This window comes from Ochotona curzoniae, unplaced genomic scaffold (assembly GCF_017591425.1).
Source record: "Ochotona curzoniae isolate NIBS_2020 unplaced genomic scaffold, NIBS_Ocur_1.0 scaffold_2453, whole genome shotgun sequence".
NCBI classification, from domain to species: domain Eukaryota; kingdom Metazoa; phylum Chordata; class Mammalia; order Lagomorpha; family Ochotonidae; genus Ochotona; species Ochotona curzoniae.
Genome location: NW_024467094.1, coordinates 4,322,815 through 4,348,539, shown reverse-complemented (window position 1 = coordinate 4,348,539; position 25,725 = coordinate 4,322,815). Strand labels below are relative to the sequence as shown.

At 45.0% G+C, this 25,725-nt stretch overlaps 1 protein-coding gene across 2 annotated transcripts in view; it reads left to right on the top strand.

Annotated features, from left to right (window-relative positions):
* The window catches only part of MAP2K4 (mitogen-activated protein kinase kinase 4), a 99,924-nt gene extending 86,914 nt beyond the window's left edge, over positions 1-13,010 (top strand). For both annotated transcript variants that reach the window (XM_041001711.1, XM_041001709.1), the window contains 4 exons: positions 111-188; positions 2,457-2,605; positions 8,946-8,991; positions 10,344-13,010. In XM_041001711.1, coding sequence (XP_040857645.1) covers positions 111-188; positions 2,457-2,605; positions 8,946-8,991; positions 10,344-10,457 — 387 coding nt within the window. In that variant the 3' untranslated portion in view covers positions 10,458-13,010. The remainder of the gene's footprint in view (positions 1-110; positions 189-2,456; positions 2,606-8,945; positions 8,992-10,343) is intronic.
* Positions 13,011-25,725: the final 12,715 nt, after the last annotated feature.

The window sequence follows — 25,725 nt, the reverse complement described above, 5'->3', positions numbered from 1 at the left end:
CCTCTAGACATACTGGTCCGTGGTTCCCCACCCTGCTGTTGCTTTAGTTACAGCCTCGTGTTTGAAGAAAGCCCTAATCGGTTCCCTGGACCTCTCTCTCTGTGTTTCAGCCTGAAAGAATAGACCCGAGCGCGTCGCGACAAGGATATGATGTCCGCTCTGATGTCTGGAGTTTGGGGATCACGTTGGTACGTCTGTGTGGGTTCACCCTCTTGTCAGACTCCGACTGCTACCAAGAGCATCTTTTCACATCTTTGATTTTGTTCACTTGCTGTTTTTTTTTTTTCCCCCACCTACACTATTATGAATAGTGACTGTGGTTTCTCATTGTTAGAGGAAAAATGTATGTATTCACCTTAAAACCAAATTGCTCATTTTGCTCAAGGTTTTTTTTTTTTGATGGTTCCAAGGCTAGCTGATATTAAGGCTGGCTCTCTGGGCCTCCATGTCCACAGCTGCACTAAGAATGGGCTAGGGAAGAGCCCCTGAGCTGCTCCAGTACAGTCAGGAATCTGCATTAGCCTCTCCCATCTCCCCACATTAAGTGAATGGTTATATATTTACATGCTTATTTTCATTTTACCAGCTTTTGTTTTAAAGTGTTGTTTTCCTGTGGGTGTTCTGACTTTGGATAGCCTCAATGGCTTCTTCCACATTAGAGTCGAATTTTCTATGCCTAGGTGGGATTATCTGATGAGGTATGCAGCCCAACCCTCTTCTTCCGTTCTCCCATTGTCAGTAATGTCCACTCTGTTTCTTAGCCCTTTTTTTTTTTTGCTTCTAGAATCCCTTTCCTGCACATCAGCTCACACCCTAGCTAGTTCTTATTGATGAATCCTGCAGCCAGGCCTAGTGGAGTCTGTGCAGTGAGTGGAAGGCTTACTGCTCCCCTCTGCAGAGAACCCTGCCTGCTGCTTGCTTACTGTGTGGCCATATGCCAGAGAGCTACCTCCTGGAGGATTTTCTGTTGTGATGCCAACTGACTGAATAAGAAGGGCTTTATTCCCCTTTTTGGTTGAGCAGGGGAGAACATAGGTTTTGGACAGCCTTTAGCTATGCCAACTGGTCCCAAAGGCTGCAGCTTCGAGCTGAGGCAGCTGTTGGCTCTCAGGGAGGTGGTGGTTCAGAAATATCCAAATCTGACATCCCCAGGATAACGTAAAATAACAAGTATGTTCTTTTGATTAAAAAAATACAGTTCTTTTTTTTTCTGAACAGCGTTAAGATAGTCATTTTTAAAAATAAGTGCCTTTAACTACATTTAGCTAAACCTTACTGTTCATACGTAAGATACTTGGAATTTATAGTTGGTATATAATTTGTTTTTTTCCTAGAGACAGTCTTAGATAAATGACAGGATTAGTTTCGATGCTGCTAAATCTGTCACATTATGATTTGCAACTCCCCTCTTTTAGTGAAACCCCATCCAAAATGAATCTAATAAAGTTGCTGTAAAGAATATTTTTTTATTCTTTTCAAACATCTATAATTTTAATAGAAAGAAACTTTAAGCAGAGGATGAAACTTCTGTGTGTGTTTATGCTTGCTTCTTTTCCTATGCATGTGTGTGTGTCGCTGGAGGAAAGTCTGAATACGTTTGCTAAGATAGGGTTCGCTCTGTCTTGCTCTTCCTCTCTCTCTTTCTCAGTCTGCTGAGGTAGTACTTGTTTTCTAGCTCTCTTTTACATGCCATCTTCCTCCATAAACAAGTTTAGTTTTATCCTTGTATGTCACTTGTCGATACACATTAAGTGAGATTCAGTTTTAGATGTATTTCCTAGGGAAGGTACAATTTCTATGTTCTCATTGTTTCATAACAGAGTATGAAAAAGCCGAGCCATTTCCCTGCTTATTTCCAAGGATTTTTGACCCTTGACTGATTGGAAAGGGTATACAGGTGATACTTCAGATTTGTTCTGGTATGAGTTAGAAATGCTGACAGCACTGTTTTAGTCTGGGAGCATTTGACTCTGATTGGGTAGGTGGATCTGGTTCCGGTGCAAATGGTAGTCACTACAGAAAGTTGCTGAGCAGAATTTGCTGAGTTGCCTTGGGTTGGGCTCTTGCATGTTGACTGTCCATTTCCTTCACAAAGGAATCTGATGGCTGTTCTAGACCATGGCGATCCACCTAGGTGACTCTGTGCTGGAGAAGTTGTAAAACCAGCCTTCCACCTCCCTTAGAGCAGCCAGAAACATGTGTTGTGGAGACATCAGACTCATGTTGGTGTTGCCTTCACTTTTAAGTTTCTGATTTGACTGATACAGAGTTCTCCATACTATCTTCATTTCTAAATGGAACCTGCACTTAGCCTTCATGATCTCAAGGTTGTACTCTGTCCTAATCTGTATTTGAGTCAAACATGTGAAGTGTACATTGTTATAAGAACCATCCCATTGGGGAACAGTAAATCATGCCTCATGTATTTTTTGCATTTTCCCCTTTGCTCTTTTTAGTACGAGTTGGCCACAGGCCGATTTCCTTATCCAAAGTGGAATAGTGTGTTTGATCAGCTAACACAAGTCGTGAAAGGAGATCCCCCACAGCTGAGTAATTCTGAGGAAAGGGAATTCTCCCCGAGTTTCATCAACTTTGTCAACTTGTGGTAAGTACTCTCAATTCACAAGCACTCACACGCCGTTTGGTGAGAATGGTGAGGGTACTCAAGCCTGGCAGCATCGGTACTGGACGTGGGGTGGCGGGGTGAAGGACCTTGGTGACATCGTTTCACCGTGTGGACTGAGACTCAGGGATCACCGTGCCTGTGTAGACAGCTCCAACTAGCCTGGAGAAGGATCTCCCTCTTGTAGTACTACAGTGTTGTGACAAACAGCCATGGATAATGGAGAAGTCACTGCCTCCAAGTGTTTAGCACCTTGGATAAAGACAATGAAGTTATATCTTCTTTTTTTTTTTTAAAGATTTATTTTATTTTTATTGGAAAGGCGGATATACAGAAGGGAGAGACAGAGAGGAGGATCTTCTGTCCGATGATTCACTCCCCAAGTGAGTGCAACGGCCGATGCTATGCCGATCTGAAGCCAGGAGCCTCTTCCGGGTCTCCCACTCGGGTGCAGGGTCCCAAAGCTTTGGGCCGTCCTCGACTGCTTTCCTGGGCCACAGGCAGGGAGCTGGATGGGAAGCGGGGCCACTGGGATTAGAACCGGCGCCCATATGTGATCCCGGGCGTACAAGGCGAGGACCTTAACCACTGCGCCATCGTGCCGGGCCCAAGTTATATCTTCTTACACAGCACACAGAAAGCAACTGAAGTTTAAGGGAAAAGACTGTCAAAATTGTATCTCACTAAAATTGAGAACTTAAAAGATGAATTAAAAGACAACTCTAAATGAAACATCATGCTGTGCAATAGATACTCCAAAGTTGCTTTTTACCCTCGTGGATAGGAAATGACAACCGAAAATGGCAAAATACTTGAAAGGCATTATAAAAGATGATATTAAAACCACCAATGAACATATTAAAGGGTGCTCCCTAAGCATTATTATTCATCAGACACCTGTAAGTCAAAACTGCAATGAACTACCATTACAATTACCAGAACATTTCATTAAAGATACCAACACAGGTGTGGGTGAGGATGTGAGGCTGTTAGACCTAATCTCCTTCAGAACAAACCAGCAGTAGCCAACAGAGCTGATCTAATGTAGCTGAAATAGAACCCGTGACCCAGCAACTCGGGTCCTAGCCTTCCACTCAACAAGAATATGGACACGATTATACTGGAAAACCACATACAAGAATGTTTGGAGAAGCCCATTCACGCTAACCCTACAATTTAGAAGATTGGTCCACAGGAAATTAGATAATACGTTGCTAAAAATTGTAGCAAAAGATGTGCAAAGTACAAAAATAGATCTGCAAAAGGAAAACGTATAGCAATGTTTTACTCAGTGGTGTGTGGTTAGCATCGGGACCTGTGCTGCAATCAGTTCGCAATGTTGAGAGACACAAGGAAGATGCAGAACAGCGTGTGTGCCTGGTTCCCTTAGAGGGCGGACAGAGCCAATGGAAGGTAATGGGAGTCAGAACGTTGTTCATGTTGTTTGCATCCTGCACTTAACTGTGGCGTTTTCTGTAAGTGTGGTTTAATTAAAAACTTACTTAAGGCAAAACAGGATAAAACTTGTGATGGAAAATGGAACCCACAGTTTTGAAATTCTTCTCCACTATTGAAATCACCAGTGGGAATTTTTTTAAGGCCCACAAAAATCTTTATTTGTCCTGGAAAAGAACGGAGAGTGCCTTCGAGCAATTTCTGTGAAACTGTAGGTAGACAGGGTTCAGGGATGGCTCGGACTCCTCCAGAGTCCTTCATGTCCAGATGAAAAAGTCTTAGGGAACACTTAGTATTTGCACAGAGTTCCTTTGGTTGGATAGTAGGAGACCCGGAACAGAAGGCAACTTGTGGGGTAGTCATTGAAGAAGTAACGTCTTGAGGAGCCATTGCAGATCCCCTTACCTGTGGGGATTCCTCGCCAGCATCCACTCCTTCCTGCCTTATACTTGGCAAGCGATGGTTAATCAATTATGTGAAGCAGATGACAACCTTCAGTTCATCTTTCAGAGGAAAGCACTAAAAAGCTGAAGCTGAGGTAAATGGAATTCCAGGTTGCTGGCTGCAGTGTGGTCGATCGCAGCCATCGTGGCCATTTGGGCAGGAAATCAGCTGATGAAAGATCTCTTTCCCCCCACCCCTGCTCTAACTGCCTGTCAAATAAATAGATAAAAAAGGATTATATATATATATGTATATTACATATGTATAAATGCATATATATATATTTATGCACAATGGTGGATACCTGAGACAAAGCTAAGTATGGTGTAAGTAGTAAATAAAAAACCCTCACAAAAGGACAATTAGTGGAACAAACTGGTAACAGAAATAGATCTGCAAAAGACTGAGCTAATGAGGATGATCAGAAACAAAGGTTTTAAGAAGAGGGAATCAACTTGCATGTGTAAACAGGAAACATTTATAAAGAACCCAATAGAATTTGTAGAATTGAAAGACCTAGATGCAAACACTAACCAGCTGGTTCAGACAGATTAAATCTAATCGGAAAGAGATTAGTGACCTGGGAGACAGACCTGAAACTCTCCCAATTGAATTTTAATTTATTCGAAAGGCAGAGTTATAGAGAGCTTAATAAAGGTGTGTATTTTCAAGAGAACTTCCATCCATCGACCCACTCGCTCAATGGCTGCAGTGGCCAAGACTGGGACAGGCTGCAGCCGGGAGCCTGGAGCTCCGTCTGGGTCTCTCCTGTGAGAGGAAGTGTTGTTATCTACTCAGGTTGTACGGCTAGCAATTCACTTATTGGATAGTCTAATTAATTGGGGTTATATTACCAGTAGCAGATTAGTGCTGTCAGTGACAATTGAGAGACAAAACAATCATTACTGATAGGAATTTGGATCGCAGTGTGCATCACTACTCGCGAATAGAAGGACTCCCAAGGAAACTGTGACACCTGCCTTGACAGCTGGATACTAGACTTTCCACCATTTGCTATAGCCACAATGCCATGATGCAGTAAGTAGCAGAATGCTGGGCTTGTGACTGCTGCTGAAGAACAACAGCAAGGGGAACACAGTGTGTGTGCGGAGGTTGGGAAGGGAAAAAGGAGGGGTGGAGAGCAGTAATCTCTTCACCTATAAAACCATGTAGGGAAAACAACAGAAGTAATAATAATAATAATAATAATAAAGATTTTCCTTCAGTTAGCCTCATGTTGACACCAAATGAAATGGAAAAAACAAAAAGATAGGAGAGTTTTTACCAAATAAGCCATCCGTGTGGGTGAAAAACATGCAGTAGAAATACTCATGAAATGTTACGTAAGTCCGAAGCTTTGGGCTCACTGTATTCCTTGTCTAGAAGTAGGAGTTGACAGCTGGGGCCTTGTTCACTGTAGAATCCAAGTCCTACAAGTGTTGTTTATGCACAGACCAGAAACAGACTCATTGTATAGGAGCAAGTATCTGGAGTGCCTCCCCGCCCCCAGTAAATAAATAATACTGGACTCAGTTGTGGCCTGGCCCACAGCCTACATAAGCTGTGACTGCAGCAGGGCAAAGATAACAGGTACGGAATACCAGCTGTCACCATTCTCCGTCAACACAGGCCTGGTTGAAAGGTTCATTGGAGGACCTGGTTCTGAACTGGTGTCTCTGTGAAGAGGAGGAAGCCATGAGATAACTCGGTGTGATGTTCCAGGGTCAGGTGGCAGTACTTGGTAGGCACTGAACTATCTTTTGAGCAAATATGCATGGAAAGTACTCACATCCTTCCAGAATGAGTCACTAGTCCAAAATTCCAAGATTCATAAAGTCAGATGCTAACAAAAGCACCCAATAAAACAGAACCCGAATTTACTTCAAGTTCAAATAAATTGATGGGATAGCCAAATAACACTGTAGCTGAAAATAAGAATATTTAGGATGCTTTGTAAGTTATAATAAACTTATAAAAGTATAAGTTCCATTAAAACCAAGAAAGAAATAAAACAGAAGTGAAACAGATATGAAAACTATTTAATCTGAAGTCAAGGAAATGAAAAAAAACACAGCTATTGCTATAAAAGGCACACCAGACTTGATGTACTCTAAACCGGATATAATTAGAAAACTGGGTTAGGTGAATTTGGAGTAGGCAAGGCCACCCACTGAGCTGAATGAATAAAATGTGTGTTACAGACACACAGTGGAATACTAGTCAGCCGTAAAAAAGATGACATCTTGTCATTTATAGCAACACACATGGAATTACTGGAGGTCATTGTGAAATAAACCATCTCATCTTTGGTAATTTCATAGAAGCTAGAAGCATAATGGCAGTTACTGGGGACTTGGGAGAAATTGGGAAAATTCAGGGCTCTTGGAGAGTAGGGTGACGGGAGTTTACTCCAGATTACTTGTTTTTTAAAATACTAGCAGATACAATTTGAATGTTTTCACCATACCTACATGTTAAATTTCTGAGAAGACAGACAATATTGACCAGGTTGGACTTGGACAATGCATCCATGTTTCAAAATGTCACATGACACCCTATAATATGTATAATGGTTACACGTGTGTTACATTTTTAGAGAAGGAGTTAAGAAAATGTAAAACTATGGAGTTTTCCCAGCATAAAATAGATTGGAAAAAATATGAAGTTAAGAATAAGGACCCATGAAAAGCCAAGGGAGAGATCCTAAGGTGAATGTATTGGGAAGACAGGCTCCTTTGAGAGTTGAGCAGTGTTTGAAGTATTCCCGGAAAACACTTGAAAATTGACCTAGGGACAGGTGTCTTACACGGAAAGAAAAGGCTATGCAAATGTGCATATGCAAAGTGGCAGAACAATGATGAAGTAAAAACAGGGAAAAAATGGATCAGATGCTCAGGGTTGATAATCAAACGGGCAGAAATCTTGTTGTCTGGGGTGAGTCCTGGATGCTGGAGGAGAACAACTGTCAGCCTAGTCCTGAAGTCTCCTTCTCTGGCCTTGGAGTAGCATTCAAAATCAGGGAGAAATAGGAACCTTTTCAGGATCAGAAAAGCTGAGGGTTTTCCATTTCTAGGCAGTTGTCGAGCAATAGCCTTGATCAAGAAGAAAACTTGACCTGGAAGCAAGGTGTCCTTTAGGCTGATGATAGCAGTCAGACGTTTGAGACAAAAATGAATGTGAGAAAACGTGATGTTGATGACTTGGGGGTGAGAGCCAGCCCTGAGAAGGAAGCAGCATTGGGCAAGGGGAGCAGCTGAGCTCGGTGAGAAGGTTACATTTTACCCTTTTGTGGCTGTCCTTAAAGACAAGCCACCCTAAAAAGGATGCGTTTGCTTTTCCTCTGCTCAAGTGTCCTTGAAGAGACAACAGTAAGGGGTTGTCTGCCAACAGCATTCCCGGCACTGGAAGAGTAAGTCCTTCATTCTTTAAGACGGAAACCTCATAGCACCACAACCAACAACATGGGATCAGAAACAGCAGTGGGTTCAGGAACAGCTAAGCCATGTTGTCAATAATAACAACTTTTGATCGTAAGAAATGAATTTGATTAACGTTTGAAGGGACTCGGTAATTAAAATAGGAATCAAGATGGATGGGGTAAAATACGAACCCAAGAAAAATACTTTTGGCATCTTTCATCAGATGAAGGAAAATTCAAGGAGAAAATGTCAACCCAACAGAAATCTTTTTATGTTGAGACAATCCTTAGTGATGCTGTAGAGTTTTAAACTTCTGGACCAAAATATATTAACATTGAGATACAGAGTATGAAAACTTTCCAAAACTTAAGATTCACTAGTAAAATTTATGTTGTAGTTTACCTTTCAGAATCACTTCCTTGCTGTTTTCTCCTGGGTAATCTCTGGATGGACGCATGGGCAGGCAGACATTCACACATTTACGAAAAAACATGAACGTGATTGGATACGTAATTTTATGCTTACACATGCTTTCAGTCTACAGGGGTGGGAAACTTTTTTTTCCCCCCCTACCAAAGACCATTTAGATATTTGTAAAAAAATATCACTGGTGAACAGTACAAGATTGTTGACCTAAAAATAAGCATGATACAGACTTGCTGACTTCCGAACCCCACCTGCGCTTGTCCTGGCAGGGCCACACATCCCTACCTGCGGCTTAGCTAGTATTCTTGCGGCTGTACCATAAGGTAGTCATTTTTCGACAATGAACTATTTCCTGATTCTTCACTAATGATCGTGTACTGAATAGCCTTAGGCCACCTGATTTTATATTCACACTTTGTGGTGTTTAGCAGTTAATCTGCTTTGTTTATTACTTTTGGCTCTGAAGGAAAAAAAAAAAAAAACCAACAGCTAGATTTTAGTGCAGTGTTTTGTAGGTGAAAGAAACAGTAGAATGAATGTGCCTCCGTTTCATTAACATTGTTTTTATGTTATTCTAGCCTTACGAAGGATGAATCCAAAAGGCCAAAGTATAAGGAACTTCTGGTGAGTGTGAACTGGGCATTTTAGGTGTGTCCTCGCCCTGCAGAGCCTGCTGGCGTGCTGAGTCACAAAGAAAGCAGTATGCGTCTCCATCCTCTGTAATCAGCCTGCCTTCACTCTCCTCTAGGATGCTTTATTTATTGCCAAAAAAAAGAAAATGTTTATTTGGTTGAAAGGCAAAGAGAAGGAGAGAGATCTTCCAACCTCTGGTTTACTCCCCAAATGTTCTCAACAACCCGGGCTGGGCCAGGCTGAAGCTGGGAGCCTGGAACTCTGGTTTCTCCCACATGGGTGGGAGGGACGCTGAACCATCATGAGTGAGAAGCTGACGGACAGGAGTAGCTGGGGCTGCCATCTGGTGTTCTGGTATGGGATGTAGACAACTTCAGTGGTGGCTTACCCTCAGTGCCACAGTACCCACCCAGCGTCTTTTTGGATAAAGATGCTAGGATCGGAAAAATCCATAGTTCTATTTTTCCTACTGATGGACTAATTTCTCATGGAAAATTTTGGTCTTAAAATATAGAACAGTTACCCCCCAAAGAATTCTAGCTTTCACCTTATGCACCGTATGTGTATATGAAACATATCCTTAAAACAAATTAGTTTGCACTAGTTTTGCCTTTATCAGAAAGCACGAGTGAATTTACATCATACAACGAATTTGCATTTCTGTGAAAGTCCTCCGTCACAGTCCGCTGGGTGTGACACTGCTTCAGGCAGCGAAGGAAGTGTGGGGGATATTTTAACATCCGTTTATTTATAACGTTGAGCTTCCCCAAGGATATTATATGTAATTTGCAGTCATCCCAGCAACAATTGTGCAGAGGTAGAGTTATCAAACTTAGCCAAGTGGTGTGTGAGAACTTGTGGTCCAAGTGAAGTATAAGAACGTGAGCGAGGGCAGCGGGTCCCAGCGCTAGGCTCTGGAGAGGATGGGGCAGGAGCCTGGAGGGCAGCTTTGGGCTGTGTACCATGCAGTGAAGGGAACGGCGAGCGGCATTCATGTCATGCCTCTTGGCTCTCAGCTGGGGTGATGGAGGCTCCCGCCGTGTTCCAACAGCCCTGCTCTCTGCCTCAGCCTGCTGCACTGATGAGTTCACAGGCCTACTGCCAGGGTGGCACCCATTAACCCTAATGCCACGTATTCTGCCCACCGACCTGTGTGCATGAAGTAAAGTTGCCTCCACTTGTCTCTCTGAACCCGTGGAGCCACCATTACTTATGACCATATGTAATGCAGTTTCTTTGCTGTAAAAGAAACTGGGAGAAGTTCAGTTTGGATTCTAATACATGCTCCTTTTTTTTTTTTTTTCCCTCTCTCTTTTCCTCTTCCCCTTTCACTTTTCTTACAGAAACATCCCTTTATTTTGATGTATGAGGAACGTACCGTTGAGGTCGCATGCTACGTTTGTAAAATCCTGGATCAAATGCCAGCCACTCCCAGCTCTCCCATGTACGTCGATTGATATCGCTGCTACATCAGACTCTAGAGAAAAAGGGCTGAGGAAGCAAGACGTAAAAGAGTTTTCATCCCGTATCACAGTGTTTTTATTGCTCGCCTAGACACCATGTGCAATAAGATTGGTGTTCATTTCCATCATGTCTGTGTGCTCTGTCACCTAGAACGTGCGTCCCTGTAATACCTGATTGGTCACACAGTGTTAGTGCTGGTCAGAGAGACCTCATCCTGCTCTTCTGTGATGAACAGAACTCATATGAAACGTGGAAGTCCATACGATCAAGTCGCTGGCCGTGATGAGATCACACCTTTAAAAAAAAAAATTCATTTCTAGACTCGAGAGCTGGAGACGCAGCTACTGGAATGTTGTTTTTTGTCAGACTTCCAACTCCTGGCAGGACACGACGATGGATGTATTAGGTATGAACGTCAGGACTCGGGCTGGAGTGAGAAGACCTGGCGTAGCCAATGAGACGCATTGCCTTCTGGAGCTGGGAGACAAAGGAGGAGTTGGCCTTCTTCACCAAGTGCAATAGATGTACTGATGTGACATTCTGTTGCTTTACACTCACCAGTCGACGTGTGGGGCTCGATGTGCTCAGCCAAATTTCCCGTTCAGAATATCATGTTAAATTAGAATGCATTCATCTTTACCAAAAAAAAAAATCATGTTGCATTCAAAGAGGTGAACATTAAAATATTGAGACAGGACAGAATGTGGTTTTTTTGGTTTTGTTTTGGGTTTTTTGTTTTTGTTTTTTTAATCTCCTTTGACCAGTCCTTCTGCTTTGTTTTTGGGAAGATTCAGGGAGTCTGCCACTTGTCAAAGAAGGTGCTGATCCTAAGAGGCTTTTTTTTTTTTTCACTCTCTGAATTCAGTGTACTGCCAACTTGATGCCCTACCTACCACAACCCACCAGGACTGAAAGAAAAAAAAAAATAACGGAGGGCAACGTTTACAGGTGTTTTCAATTCTAATACCATATCCGGAACGCCTTGTAGCAGCTACATACGCTTGCCCTTGGTTGCAGACCTGTTAGCATTAGCTATTCTAACTCACCAACAGGGAGAAGGAGCCAGGAGCGATGTGCCTTGATTGAAGAGGTTCTCATAGGCAGCAAAGACCAAATCTCATTGTTTGCTTCTTGCCATCACTGGCCCAGGTTATTTAGTTTATGATTCTCTTTCCCCTTTCCTGTGGCCTGTTATTGCCGCTGTGTGTGATTTTTTGCTTAGTCCAAAATATTTAGCCTTTTTTTCCCTCCTTCTTCTGTATCAAAAAAAAAAAAAAAACTCTTTCTAATGACCAGGGATGTTCCTGATCAAGGAAGTTTGAGCCCCGAGATCTCTCTTAGCCTCTACTATCTGAAAGGCTGAGAACATGGGCTGCCCTGTTGATGTGGGAGGTGATGAGGAGGCCTCTGTGTCTGAGACGTTGTGTTGATCGGGTGGGGATCTGAAATGGCAGTCCTTTAGGTAAGTTCCTCACCTGCTCCAGTTTCTAGTCATTTCACTGTCACTTCTGAGTATGGGAATTTACCAAGACATGTACCCCAAGGAGTTAAAGGCAGCCATTTAAAGGTGTGCATCTTCGCTTCCCTGCAAGCCAGCGTCTCACTGGGTTTTGCCCAGGTCTCCCTGGCACTGAGCATTGCGCTTTGTCTAGCAGTTGGGCAGCAGTGCGAGTGGTTCAAGCACACTGGAATTCAGGACAGCCATGGCGATGCCAGTGCAGAACCAGATTGTGGCAGGTACTGCTGTGTGTCCTCCCAGAGCGACAGTCCTACAGACTATCCAACAACAAAGGGAGAATGGTGCTGTTTAAAAGTCACATCCCTGTAAGTTGTAGAATACAAACGATTTCTCTGTCCGATCCACCTGCCTGATCTCCTTCTCTCCCCCGCCCCCCGGCTCCCCAAAGCTTAGACTTCCCAGTGTTCTGGAAGGGGGGCATCGTTCTGTGTCTTCCTGCCACCGCACCGAGCCATCACCCTCTATTGCTCCCAGGGACCCAAGAGGAATTGGTTTCTCTGCTGTCAACTTCCTGTCTGGCTCAGCCTAGGGTCACTTTGCCATTATGCAAATGGAGCTGAAAGCAATTCTGACTGTCCAGGAGCTAATCTGACCGTTGTGTTGTGTGGATGACCACATAAAAAAGCAATTTTAGTGTATTAATCATAGATTATTATAAACTATCAATTTAAGGGCAAGGAATTTATTACAGTGTATCTTTATTAAAAACAAAAGGGTGTATAGTGTTCACAAACTGTGAAAATAGTGTAAGAACTGTACATTGTGAGCTCTGGTTATTTTTCTCTTGTACCATAAAAAAATGTATAAAAAAATTATCCAAAAGCTAATGTGCAGGGATATTGCCTTATTTGTCTGTAAAAATGGAGCTCAGTAACATAACTGCTTCTTGGAGCTTTGGAATATTTTATCCTGTATTCTTGTTTGAATTCCTCCTCTATTTAAGATATATACATGAAATCAAAGTGTTTATGTAATAGTTCTATCCTTCTGCCTGCAGGTCAGTTGTAATAAATCTAGGATGTGATGATGACTTTGTAATTTCATTTTCTGAAGTCAGACCCCTGAGAGGGGCAAGTCAAGCAATTTCACTCCTTCTAGAAGCGTCTATGGCTCCCTTTGTGTTCCCCCTTTCCGTGGTTGCTCTGTCCCTTTGCTGTTCCTTCGTGAGCAAGCATGACGCAGCATCTTCAAGTGCGTCCCTTGGCCGATTGCTCCCCTCTATCCCGAACTCAATGCTGGAGCAAGAGACAGCAGTTCTTCCGCCTGTGTCACAATGGAAGGGTACACCTTGTAGGAATCCTGGTGTGAAGGCCACTCACCCCTCCCTGCTCCTGTCTCTGGCACTGCCAGGTGCTCGTCGCTCACTGCTGCCTGAGAAGGGTAGGTGAAAGTCGTGGGTAAAGACTTCATGGGGTCAGACCCGGAAGGTTTATAGATGGGAGCCCAGGGGCCTGGAAACTCCGGGAGAGAAGCACTTTGTGGCTCCAGCCCTGACTGGTCTGTCGTATTCCCTGCCCTTTGTGCTCACTGACTTAGGGATTAGACAGCAGGGTAGGACCTTGTCCTTTGGCTGCTGTGCCTGCTTCTAACTGAATTGCAGATGTTATGGAACCAGATGTTAGAAGTCTCTGGCATTCTCCGTGAAAGGAATCTTGGCTTTAGCTACTTGGAGAAACTTGACATCCGTGGAGTGTCCATGTCCCAGTTGAGTACCAGCTGTGCAACCCCAAGTGGCATGGCAGGTAGGAGCACTGCACCCCGTACTTCCTGGGACACTGTCGTCTCCCATGCGTTCAGCTCATTTGATTCCAGCTGCAGCCTGTCAAGCCCAGTAGCATCCCACCTACACTGAGAGAGAAAAGGCAAACAGGCTTTAAAAAAAGCAAAGCTCTGTCCCAAATGGAATTCAAATCCAAGGCTGTGATAATAGATATCCTGGACAATTACATTGGTTAGAAGCACTGCCATTAGAGAAGTGTTGCGGAGTTAAAAAGCAAGAGGGGAACTGTAGTTGGGAATACTTCTCTCCCTAAATCTTTCTAGGAGCTATTTTGATGTCTTGGAAATGAGTTGAGAGCAGAGGGTCTGGGGGCTGCACTGCGTCTTGTTAGTCTTCGCAAAGGCCACTGAGTGGTTACCTGGAAGTACCAGAGGAACAGTCCCAAATCTTGAGTGCAATGCCTGACAGTGTGGTGGGCTGTTGCAATTACTAAGAATGGGGCGTCAGGCAAGAAGGAATCTTCTGGTGTTCCTTTGGTTAGTCCTTAAGTATCCTTTCATTTTTGATGATGTTCGCCTGGCTTAGCTGTAAGGAAATAAAAGAAGGTCTTGGTCCAGCAGGATGGCTCAGTAACTAAATCCTTACCTTGCAAGTGCTGGAATCCCAAGTCGGTGCCAGTTCATGTCCTGGCTGCTCTACTTCCCATCCACCTCCCTGCTTGTGGCCTGGGAAAACAGTACAGGACAGCCCAAACCCTGGGGACCATGCACCCTTGTGGGAGACTCAGAAGAGGCTTCTGAATCCTGGCTTTGGATTGGCTCAACTCCAGCTGTTGTGGCCACTTGGGGAGTGAACCAATGGGTGGAAAATCCCTCTCTCTTAATCTGATCTGACTTTCCAATAAAAATAAATCTTAGAAAAGAAAAGAAAAGGTCTGAAATGCACCTTTGGGAAAGTAGCTACCCTATCTTGGAGTCCAGCCGTGGGTTTTGTTTCTCAGTTCCTGGCAAGGAAATGGTCTGATCTGCTTTGTACTTTAGAAAAACGAGTTCAGTTACCTCTATAGGCCGAAAGGAAAGCTGGGAGACTGGGAGAAAGAGTTGGCAAGAGTCGAGAGGGGTGGGGATATTGAACTGGGAGTGGAGAGGACAGGATTTAAGAGATGCTTTGAGGGTGAAATGAGCTAGGTTGGTTTCTAATCGAAAATGTGGGATGAAGAAGAGAGTAAGAAGGAAGCCTTCCTGGCTTGGTTTACTCCCCAAATGTCTACAATAGCCAGGGTTGGTTCAGGCTGAACCAGAGCTGCTTCTAGGTCTCCCACATGGCTAGCCCAAGGCTCAAGCCCTTGGACCATCTGTGGTCGCTGTCCCAGGCACATTAGCAGGGAGCTTGATTAGAAGTAGAGCAACTGGGACAGGAACTGGTACCCACATGGTAATCCAACGTTGCTGGCTGCAGATTAACCTGTTTCTGACCCCGCATTTCTTATTTTAATAAGGTTATCTAACATTTCCAACATCAAATTGATGTCTACTTTTATTTTCCCTGTTTTAAAAGTTGTGCTTTAACAGACTGAGGTTTTATGTTTCATTACTAAGTCTTTTTTTTTTAAGTGAATTAGATCAACATATAGTTTTTCTTAATGCATTAAATACGATTTGTCAACTATTCAGCCAACCTTTAAACAATCTTTTCTTCACTGGGATAAACATAAACTTGATTTAGTACTCAAGAGTTTTCACGTATGTACTCCTGAGTGACAGGGGCCATTGACCGAGAGATTTTCGGTACTTTGCCTGTCATGCTATTTTAGATTTGTTTATTTTGAAGGAAAAAAAAAAATCAGCACTTTAAAATCTCTGCTTTCATTTCTTTACAAAATGATTCTGACATGAGTGTTCATGTTAGTTTCCTTATCTAATTGGTTAGATTTGGTATGTTTATTGATTTTATCTGTTCCCCTTCTTCGTGAATGAGATTGTTCTCATCTTTTTTTCTCCTTCATCAGTCTTACCAGAGGTTTGTCTCCTGAGTTAAGGCTTCTGAATGTCGTATTTTGATTCCTTTAGATAGCATTCATTTCTACCCTAAAAAAAATTACCTGCCATATCCCATTTGTTTTAAGTTTGTGCTGTTATTTTTCTAACTTCTTAACATTAACCTCAATAGATTTGAAACTCTTCTTTGTCTTCTTTGTATTTGCACACACAAAGAGAAAAATTTGGGCCCAGCACAGTAGCCTAGCAGCTACCAAGTCCTCGTCTTGAACGCACCAAGATCCCATATTGCTAATGGTTCTAATCCTGACAGCTCCACTTCCCATCCTGCTCCCTGCTTGTGGCCTGGGAAAGCAGTTGAGGACGGCCCAAAGCCTTGGGACCCTGCACTCATGTGGGAGACGCAGAAGAGACTCCAGGCTCCTGGCTTCAGATCAGCTCAGCACCGGCCATTGCTGCCTGGGGAGTGAATCATCAGATGGAAGATCTTCCTCTCTGTCTCTCCTCCTCTGTATATCTGACTTTGCAATAAAAATAAATTAATTAAAAAAAAAAGAAAAATTTTTCTCCAAGAATAGCTATTGATGCACCTGTAACTTTTGATATATACTAGTTCCATTGTAATTTGTTTTAGTCTTCCAATTTCCTTTTGTGATTTTTAAATTACAGGGGTTATTTAATATTTTATGTTTTATTACTTCCAATATCTTTTCCTTAAGCTGTAGTTCAGTTATACTGTAGCCATGGATGTTAGATCATGTAATACTTATTTGAAATTTGAATTTGTTTTCTGTAGGATCAGATCGTTTTGAACAGTTGTTACGTGCCTGAGAAAAAAGGGTGTATTTTCCAGCTGTTGGATATAGAATTCTCTTAGACTTTGTTCACTTTTGTTCTCATCTTTTATTTTTTATATTTGATCATAAGATAAATCCAAAGAAAGTAAAAATAAGGAAGTCAGAAATATGAGAATAGAACCCCAACACGAAATACACAGGATCAAATTTGAAAGAGCAAATTTGTTTTTCTATAAGATAATAAAAGCACCATAGGGTTGAGCAGGAAGTTACACTTAGACTTGCTTCAGAGAATAAACAAATACTGGAATCTGAAGGAAAAAAAATGTATACTGATAAACTTGCAAGTTGGAGGTAATGGAAATAGAACAGAAAAATAAAGCCTACCCAAAATTGATTCAATTCACATATGATTAGTTCTACAACTACTTTATAAATAGTTATAGATTATATAAAATACAGTCTAAAAGTTTTCAAACACTGTACTCACCAATGCCTGATTTTATTAGTAGTTCTACCAAGCTTTTATGGATTAGGTAATTGCAAACTTCTGGATATTCTGTAACACAGGTTTTGAACTGTGAGATCTTCCATCCACTGATTCATTTCCCAAATGGCTGCAAAGGCAAGAAGTGGGTCAGGATCCCAGAGCCAAGAACTCCATCGGGGTCTCCCATGCGGGTGGCAGGGGCACAAGAACTTGGCTCAGCTTCAACTACCTTGCTGGGGCAGGGAGCTGGATTGGAAGTGGACCAGCTAGGACATCATGTATGGGTATGCCAGCATCATGGATTGCAGGTTAAACTTGTTATGTCAAAATGTCATCTTCTATTTTTATACTTAAAATTTCAGTTCAACTTCTAAATGAAATTTGCACATTTTTAAAGAAAGTTTTCTTTTTTGGCTTTGGGGGGATTTTTGTTTGTTTTGTTTTTGTTTGAAAAGCAGAAAGAGCATGTATTTTTATTGGTGAATCATGCCACAAATGGTTGCATTTGCCAGGGCTGGAACAGACCAAAGTCAGGAGCCTAGAACTTCTGGTCTCACACATGGGTGCAAGGGTCTAAACAGTTAGGCCATCTTCTACTGCTTTCCCAAGCCTATGGGGGAGCTGGATCCAAAATGGAGCAGTCAGGACTCAAACTGATGCTCCAATATGGTATTTGGCATCTCGGGCAGCAACATGGCCCACCGCATCATGGCCTGTGACACAGAGAGGGGCTCAGGACGGACATCAGGCTAAGTGAAAGTAGCCAGTCATAAAAACACAACTGCTGTAGGGACCCAGAAGATGGAAAGTGATGGTGATCACTAGGGCATGGGGGTATATGGGGAAGAAGGCACCGCTTACTGGGTACAGAGTTCCAGCTTTGTAACATAAAAGCATTCTGCGAAAGGATGTTGGTGGTAGATGCACGATGTGCTGAATATATGAGGGCACTTAAAGGGTATGGAAAATGAAATTAAAAAGTTCACGTCGGAGGCTGGCACAGTGATGCAGTGCTTAAGCCCCGGTGTCCCGTGTCACAGCACCTGTTCCCATCCGAGCTGCTCTGCTTCTGACCCAGCTCCCTGCATTTACACCCGGGAGAGAAGATGGCCCCAGATCTTTGGCCCTTAACATTCATGTGGGAGACCCCAGTGAATTTCCTGGCTTAGGCCTATGACCTAGGCCGCACAGGCAATGCGGCCGTCTAGGGGGGTGAACCTGCTGATGGAAGACCTCCCTCTGTCTCTCTCTTCTCTGTTGCTCTGCCTTTCAAATAAAATTTTTTTTTAAAGTTTATTGAGGTGTAAAATTTTTGAAAACCAGGCATCGTTTGTTCATAATTTGCATTTCCACAAACTTTCAGAAGGTAGATTTAATACCATTGAACTGCACACTTCAATGTGACAAAGACTGTACATTTTGAGTGTGTCTTATCACAATTTAAAAAATTACCATTATAGAGAAGAGGATCCACTTGTGCTAGACAAAGCAGCCACAAAACGGACAGGGGACACCCCCTCCCGCCTCTCCTGCAGGGCTGTAACTTCGTGGGTTGTGGAGAATCAGTTATCAGCTTATCAGTGGCGTGACAAGCTGGACTTTCACAGCATAATGTAAAGAGACAAGTGTACTTGGCATTTGTTCTTTGCTACTTGAATCAGGAAATCTTGAGATAATAAGCAGGTCACTTGAGAGCTGGTGCTGAAAGGGGACAGACAGGCGAGCCCCAGGTGAGCGGAAAGCGGGATGTGCAGGTTATTTATTAGAGAAATAAGAACAAGCTGACGTCACATGTCGCTAGCAGAAGCTGCAGGCTGGAGCATATTCATAGAGGAAACCGATCCGTGTAAGAAGAGGCGGCATGATGTGAAATTCCTCCCACTTGCACTTGCTGCAGACCTGAGCGCTCTCATGGAGGCTCAGTGTCGGAGGCTCCAGGCTCCCTGGCTCTGGTCCCGAAGCTTCCTTCCCCCTGGAGTTCCCTGTGGGGACCTGCTCCCCAACCCGCGTGACAAGTTATATCTCTTCCTTCCACTCTTCCTGGCTGAAATACAAATCAATGATTTCTTTTCAAAATAGCCAAACTTGGTTGGCCTTCTTGGACCAGCCATGATGCAGGGGGCTCATGCCAGCTTGTCCCCTGACCAATAGCAACTAGCTCAAGACATAAGATGGGTATTCGGGGCCTGACATGGTAGCTTAGTGGTCAAAGTCCTGGTGTTGCACGTGACAAGATCCCACAGGGGCCACTGGTTCTAATCCCAGTGGCTCCACTTCCCATCCAGCTCCCTGCTTGTGGCTTTGGAAAACAGTTGAGTCCAGCACAAAGCCTTGGGACCCTACACCCATGTGGGAGACCTGGAAGAAGCCCCTGCCTCCTGGCTTTAGATTGGTTTAGCTCCGGCCGTTGTGGCCACTTTGGAAGTGACTCAACGGATGGAAGATCTTCCTCTCTGTTTATCTGACTTTCCAATAAAAATTGAAATCTTAAAAAAAGGGAATGGGTATTTGGTGCAGGGGATAAGGTGATGCTTGGGAGACTTGCATCCGTGCCAGAGTGTTGTATTTGATTCCTTGTTCTGCTACCACTTCCAGGCTCCTGCTGGTCTGATTTGCACTCGGGGAAGCAGCAGGTGCTAGCCCAAGTTCATCGGGGAGACCCAGGTTGGGTTTCCAGTTCCTGGTTTCAGCCTGGCCCAGCTTCGACTGGTGTGAGTTTTGGGAAAGTATACCTGCGGTTGGAAGGTCTTTCCTTTAAAACACAATACATTTTAGGGAGGAAAAAAAAAAAGTGACTAGTAGAAGGAAGCCAAAACCTAAAGACATCACGGAGGTTGGTCAAATTTCATAGACTTGTACAGTCAAGAATGTCAATTCTACTGAAATTAAAGATCAATGCAAAAATAAGTACATGAGAGGGAAAAGAATAAGATAGTGCTGGACTCTGTGGGGCTGAACTATTTACTGCTTTAAATTGGTCACTTGACTGAACCTCAAAAACGTCAATAAAGCCCCCAAAGCTAGCTGGGTGTAAGCAGGCAGAGCAAACCCAGTTCAATAAATTTCTTTTAAAAATGTATTTGAAAAGTGGAAAGAAAGGAGAGCAAGATCTACAGCTGATTCTCCCCTTGTTGACAAGTAGGGATTTGGACAGACTTGAAGCTAGGGATTTAATCCGGGGGGTCCCGCTTGGGTGGCAGGGAACCCAGTATTTGAGCCAGCACCTGCTGCCTCCTGGGGAAGCTGGGATGGGAAGCAAAGCTGGAACTGGAACCTCGGCACTCTTGTATGTTATGTGGATATCCCAAGAGGGTCTTCAACACTAGGCCGAACTCGTGCCCCTTGGAAACTTTCTGATGGTGCTGCTGGAGATGCTGAGCCCAGGAAACTGCCTCTTCCCGGTAGAGCAGGTACTGGACCATGTCGGTGATGCTGGGGACCGTGTTGGCTTTGGGAATCCTTTCTGACCTGATGTGGTGAAGAGGAGTACTTAAGTCTCAGGACAACTGTTCACAGGCCCTTGCAAGCTGAGTCAAAGGTCTTGTTCTCAAAGGTGTCCCTGCCTTAACTCCATCTCTTCTGTGCGAAGTCTTACAGTAAGGAGCTTGGTTATTCAGAGTTACGACTCTGGACCTGGATGGCCTGGGTTTGAATCCTAGGTTGGTGACCTTAAATCTTGTATCTGTTTCCTTGCTTGAACCATGCGGATAAGAACAATAACCACCTCTTTATATTTTGGTGAGGATTTAATAATAAAAACGGCACGCCCTACTGTGTCTGACCCGTGTTGAACTGTCAGTAAATGGACTCTCAGGCGTAGGTGTGTAAATCACATGGCATTTATTCTGGTTGCATTCTTCCCACTGGCCACTTGAGGGAGCCATGTAGCTTTAAAACAAGTTTCAAGTGGCGGTATGAAAACGGCAGGTTTTTTTTTTTTTTCTTTTTCTTATTTCCCAGTTTATAAAGAGGTGGTTCTATAAAAACTGCATTGAACGCCTATTGGGTTTTGGGCATGACCAAAATCAATCTCCTTGCTTGTGTCCGCACAGAGTTTAAAATAACCCTGTCCTTCATGACGTGCTAATGGGTGTTTGTGATACTTCTTGCTTTGTGCCCTCAGCTTCGCCAGCGGTGGCATCACGCGTAGTGTCATACCGATCGTGAAGTTTGTCACTGTGATGCATGCCTGGGTTTGATAGGACATGGGTAACATCACTGCTCCCAAGATGTTCAATTACACACAGTCCCGTGGTGATAGCGGTCAGTTTCAAAGCTTTAAGTGCCCCCTCTAAGAGGACGCTCCTCAAATTCGTGTTTCCAGCTGAGTTCTCTTCCATGAACTTCACACTTGTCTTTGACTAATACTACTTCTTCAATTTTTCTTCCTTCTGTGTCCCCTTATTATCTTTGTCCTTCTCTGCCTGCTCCTCTTCATTTGAAAGGCAGCATGACAGAGACAAGTGGAAACGGGTCTTATGTTGGCTGGCCCGGGGCTGATCCAGGTCAAAAACTGGAGCATCAACTCCATCTGTGTCTCTCATGCGGGTGGCAGGGACACAGAACTGCGTTGGGAATGGAGCAGCTGCGATGAGAGCTGGTGGCCTGACGTGGGATATCGCCGATGGGGGGGCTCAACCTGTGGCACCACGCCGGCTTCTTTCTGACTTGTTACAGAACGTGTCCACGAGGAAGGTTTTATGACATCTCGGGCTCTTGTTATTTAAAGCTGAGCTCTGTAGCTCCTCCCGGGCTTGCACAGACTTTCCCATTCTAGTTCCTAGCAACCTTATCCTGTTTACTCAGCCCAAAACCTTGGGAGTTGGTGTCAAGCCATCACCTTCTCTGTCTCTCTGACTCCACGCTGCATTCATTAAAAACAAAACAAAACAACAAAAAAACAACAGCATGGTGGCCCTGTCTTCAAATGAAACCCAGGCTCCAGTACTGCTGCCACCTGCATAGCTCCTGTTCTTGTCCAGGGCTCCATCGTCTCACCTTGGCTGTTGCACCTGCCCCCCCATGGGCCTTCTCACTTGTGTCTTTGTTTTCTCCGGAGAGAGGGAGCAGAATGTTATTAAACAGAAGAACCTTGAAACTATATGGCCAACCTCTGCCAAACGACTTTCCATGGTATACTCCAGGAGCCAAATCCGTGTGTCAAAATCTTAACCCCCAAGATGATGGCATGAAGAGCTGGAGCCTCTCCTAGGCGAGTGGGTACGAGGCTGGAACCTTCATGATGGGGACATGTGCCCTTGTAGAGGAGACCCTGGGGGGTTCTCTCCTGGACAGAGTGAGGAGACCCAGAAAGCGGGCTCTGGTTAGAAGACTGGATGCAACGTATTGCCATCAATCTTGCCCTGTGAATGGTTTCTGCTGCTTTTAAGCCACCCGACTTGTGGTCTTGCAACAGCTGAGACAGACAAAAACACAGCTCACCCCAGTTATTTCAGCAGCACCACCAGGTGTCCAGATGTCCTGTTCCAACCCGCCCTCCCTCCCCGCCTTTGGGCCACAACCAGTCTGACCTTCTTGCTGTGTCTTGAATATTCCAGGACCACTCTCACTGGCAGTGTGCTGACCCTGTGCCTCCACCCTCCCTGCTTCCTTTGCTCACCAATTTTTTTGTTTTGTTTTGTTTTGTTTTTGTTTGCCAGGGAGCTTTCCCACTAAGTGTAGCCTTCCCTTCCCCCTCCCTACACTTCATTCTCCCTGCTGTGCTTCTAAGCCCCTTTCTAACTTGCACCCGCCAACCTGTCATGGATGTTACTGGATTCGTTCACTGGCTGCCTCTCTTTGCAAAATGCCACCTCCCCAAAGGCAGGCCATGCCGTCTGTGTCGTCCGTTGCTAGCTCCCCAGCATCCACAACGAAGAATAACATAACAGCAGTGAGAGGTACAAGTGTAATGTGCCGTTGAGTTTCTAAAAATACAGAGAGAAGACTGGATTTTGAGTGTTTTCACTGTAAAGAAATGATAGACATTTGGGAAGATAGATAGAATAGCCTTACTTGGGCATCACGCTGTGTCCGCATGTTTTAGAACTTCACATGGAGCAACACACGTATCTGTAATTTTTATGTCAGTCTTTAAAAAAGAGCTAACTCATGTGGAAAATGTACTAGACGTGGAGTGGAATGATGGGGCCTGCTTCTCCTCGTTTGATTTTGGATAAGTTACCAGCTTCCTGCTGGTATGGGGGATCGCCTTGTCCAATATTGCATTCTTCCAGATGAGAACACAGGATCTCTTTTTAGCTCTAAAATGCTTTAGTGCCTACAAACCCTGGAGTGTTGATGTGCTCAGAGTCTGCAAGCCATTGGGTTTAATGGTGAGGTTGGGTGTGGTCACTGTAGGCCGGGGACCTCACGGACCATGAGGCTAAGGTAAGATATAACGAGGCAGGTGTTCGGCCATGGGGTTGGGGCAAAAGCAGCTCCCTGCAGTGTGGCGGCTGTGGGGGGGTGCCCCAGCCAGGCCGGATCCGAAGCTGGGGACTCAGGCTAAAGTCATTGCCACCAGACGGTGACCGAGTCCTAGGCTTTGAGCGGCCAGTGCACTTACTGGGCGCTAGGCTCTGCCTGCTGGCCACCCGGTGGCGAGCTCTGGGGGTTTTTAGGATATGTAAGTGCTGCCTAAGGACATCCATGGGTAAGGCCAGTGTGAGTGTAGGTGAGGGATGAATTCTGGGTGATTCCAAGCAACAGGGTCATGGAACGTTCTGGCAAGCACGGGGACTGAGACCTGGTGGTTTAGAGGGGATTGTCCATAAGATCTATTTGGGCCATACTGATTCACCAGCCCACATGGGAATCCTGAGATGGGCTGTTAGCATAGAGCATTACTGACTGCCACACACCAGTCCACATGAAAGCTATGGATAGGGGCCTGTCTGGCAGGGCTAGGTACCAGTGCCTGACAGAGTGGTGGAACAGTGGATGGGTCACACTTGGCAGGGTCAAGACACTAACCAGCACGCAAGAGAACTTGGTCCGGGGGTAAACTCTGTGGGGGAAGTGTGGGCCAAACCCTATGGAAGTACAAGTCCTGCTGGTTAGCTTGTGAGCTGGGGTGGTGATGGACTGAGCTAGGTGTGACCATGAAATCTGCCATCACTTATGGGTAAAGGAACCGACAATAGTCTGGGCAGGTCAAGGCAGCAGCACCTGAATGTGCATCCTAAAATAGGATGTGGGGTGGGCTGAGCTGCAATTGGAAGAGGGTGGAACTGACAGGGCTGAGCAAACCTCAACTCACAAGGAAGAACAGAAATCAGAATAGAGCCCAAGTCATGCCGAACTAGGCTCTTACACCGACAGGTCTGCATAAGCCAGGGATACTAGGCCACAGCTTCGAAGGCAAAGGCTGAGACAGGTGATGGGCTAAGCCAACTGGGTCAGAGCAACCACTGCACGCATGTAATCTAGGGCTGGGAATAGGCCCGGTTGGGGATCTGTGAGAGTGTACGCTTGCTGGGTTGGCAATCCCACAGGAGAGTGCGGGGGCCGGAGTGTGGGCTGCGTTCTTGTCTGGACATGGCTGCAATCTCTCTTGGCACAAGTGTGATCCAGGGCTGGGTACACCCAGTCAGGCTAGACGCTGGCACCATCTGGTGCTCTGGAGAACCTGGGTAGATGTAGGACGGATTAGGCTAGGGCTCTGCCCCTACTGAGCCATGTGTGAGCAGTGTCTGGGTATGGACGAGGCTTGGCTGGGCTGAAATATCCAACAGTAAAACCCAGAATGGATTTAAGGCAAGCAAGGAAAGGCCGCTGTTCCTGCTAGGACAGGAGGTAGATTAAGTAGGGCTGGCCCATGGACCCACCAGTATGCACAAGGTCTGGCATATGGAGAGGTTCTGATGGAGGAGCATAAGAAACTCCTCTGCCAGAACACCATCCCTGCAGGTGAGTGCAAGAACCATGATAGGGAGCAATCCAGAGCATGCCAGAGCTAGATACCCACAGGCATACATTTGGCATAGGTCGGGAGCAGACCAGGCTGAACCAGTTCACATCACCTGCTGGTGAATCCAAGCACCAGAACAGAGTGTGGGTCAGACCAGGTTTGGTCGCGACACAAACCAGTGCACATTACGGAATACCAAGGTGAGGTGAGCCGTACCAGATGTGGCCGCAGTGCCCAAGCAGCACACGTGAGAACCAGGGAAGGAAGGGGGAAAGCCAGCAGGGAGAATGTGGGCTCCCCTGCTGGACAACCACTCCCAATGGAGAGCATGAGTTGGGATGGGGTCAGACCAGACCAGGCAGGGCTACAACACCTGTAGGCCTGATGTGAGCTAGATCAGGGAAAAGCCAAGTTGGGCTGATTGTCCCGACTGGTGCAAGCAAAAATTAGAGTGGGTGAGGGTTGGTTGGGCTTTGCTGTAGCATCAGCTGGCAGAGGCTGGCACTGAGGGCTAAATCTGTCAAGTTAAACAACAGAACCACCTGGAGAGTGCATAATCAGGGAGTGGGAGTGGCCTAGTAGGAAAATAGTGGGCACCTCCCTCTTGGGTTACCACTGTCACTGGAGAGCATGAAAACCAGGTCAGGGGAAGGGGTGGCTAGACAGAAAGGCACCCGTCAATATGTGTGTGGGCTGGATAGTAGGGCTGGTAGGGTTGAACTAGGCTTCAATGTCCATTGGCACATTCGAGAGCTAAATGGAATGTGGGACAGACTGAACAAGTCTGCAGTACATACTGGCACGCTTGGGAACCAGGTTAGGACTC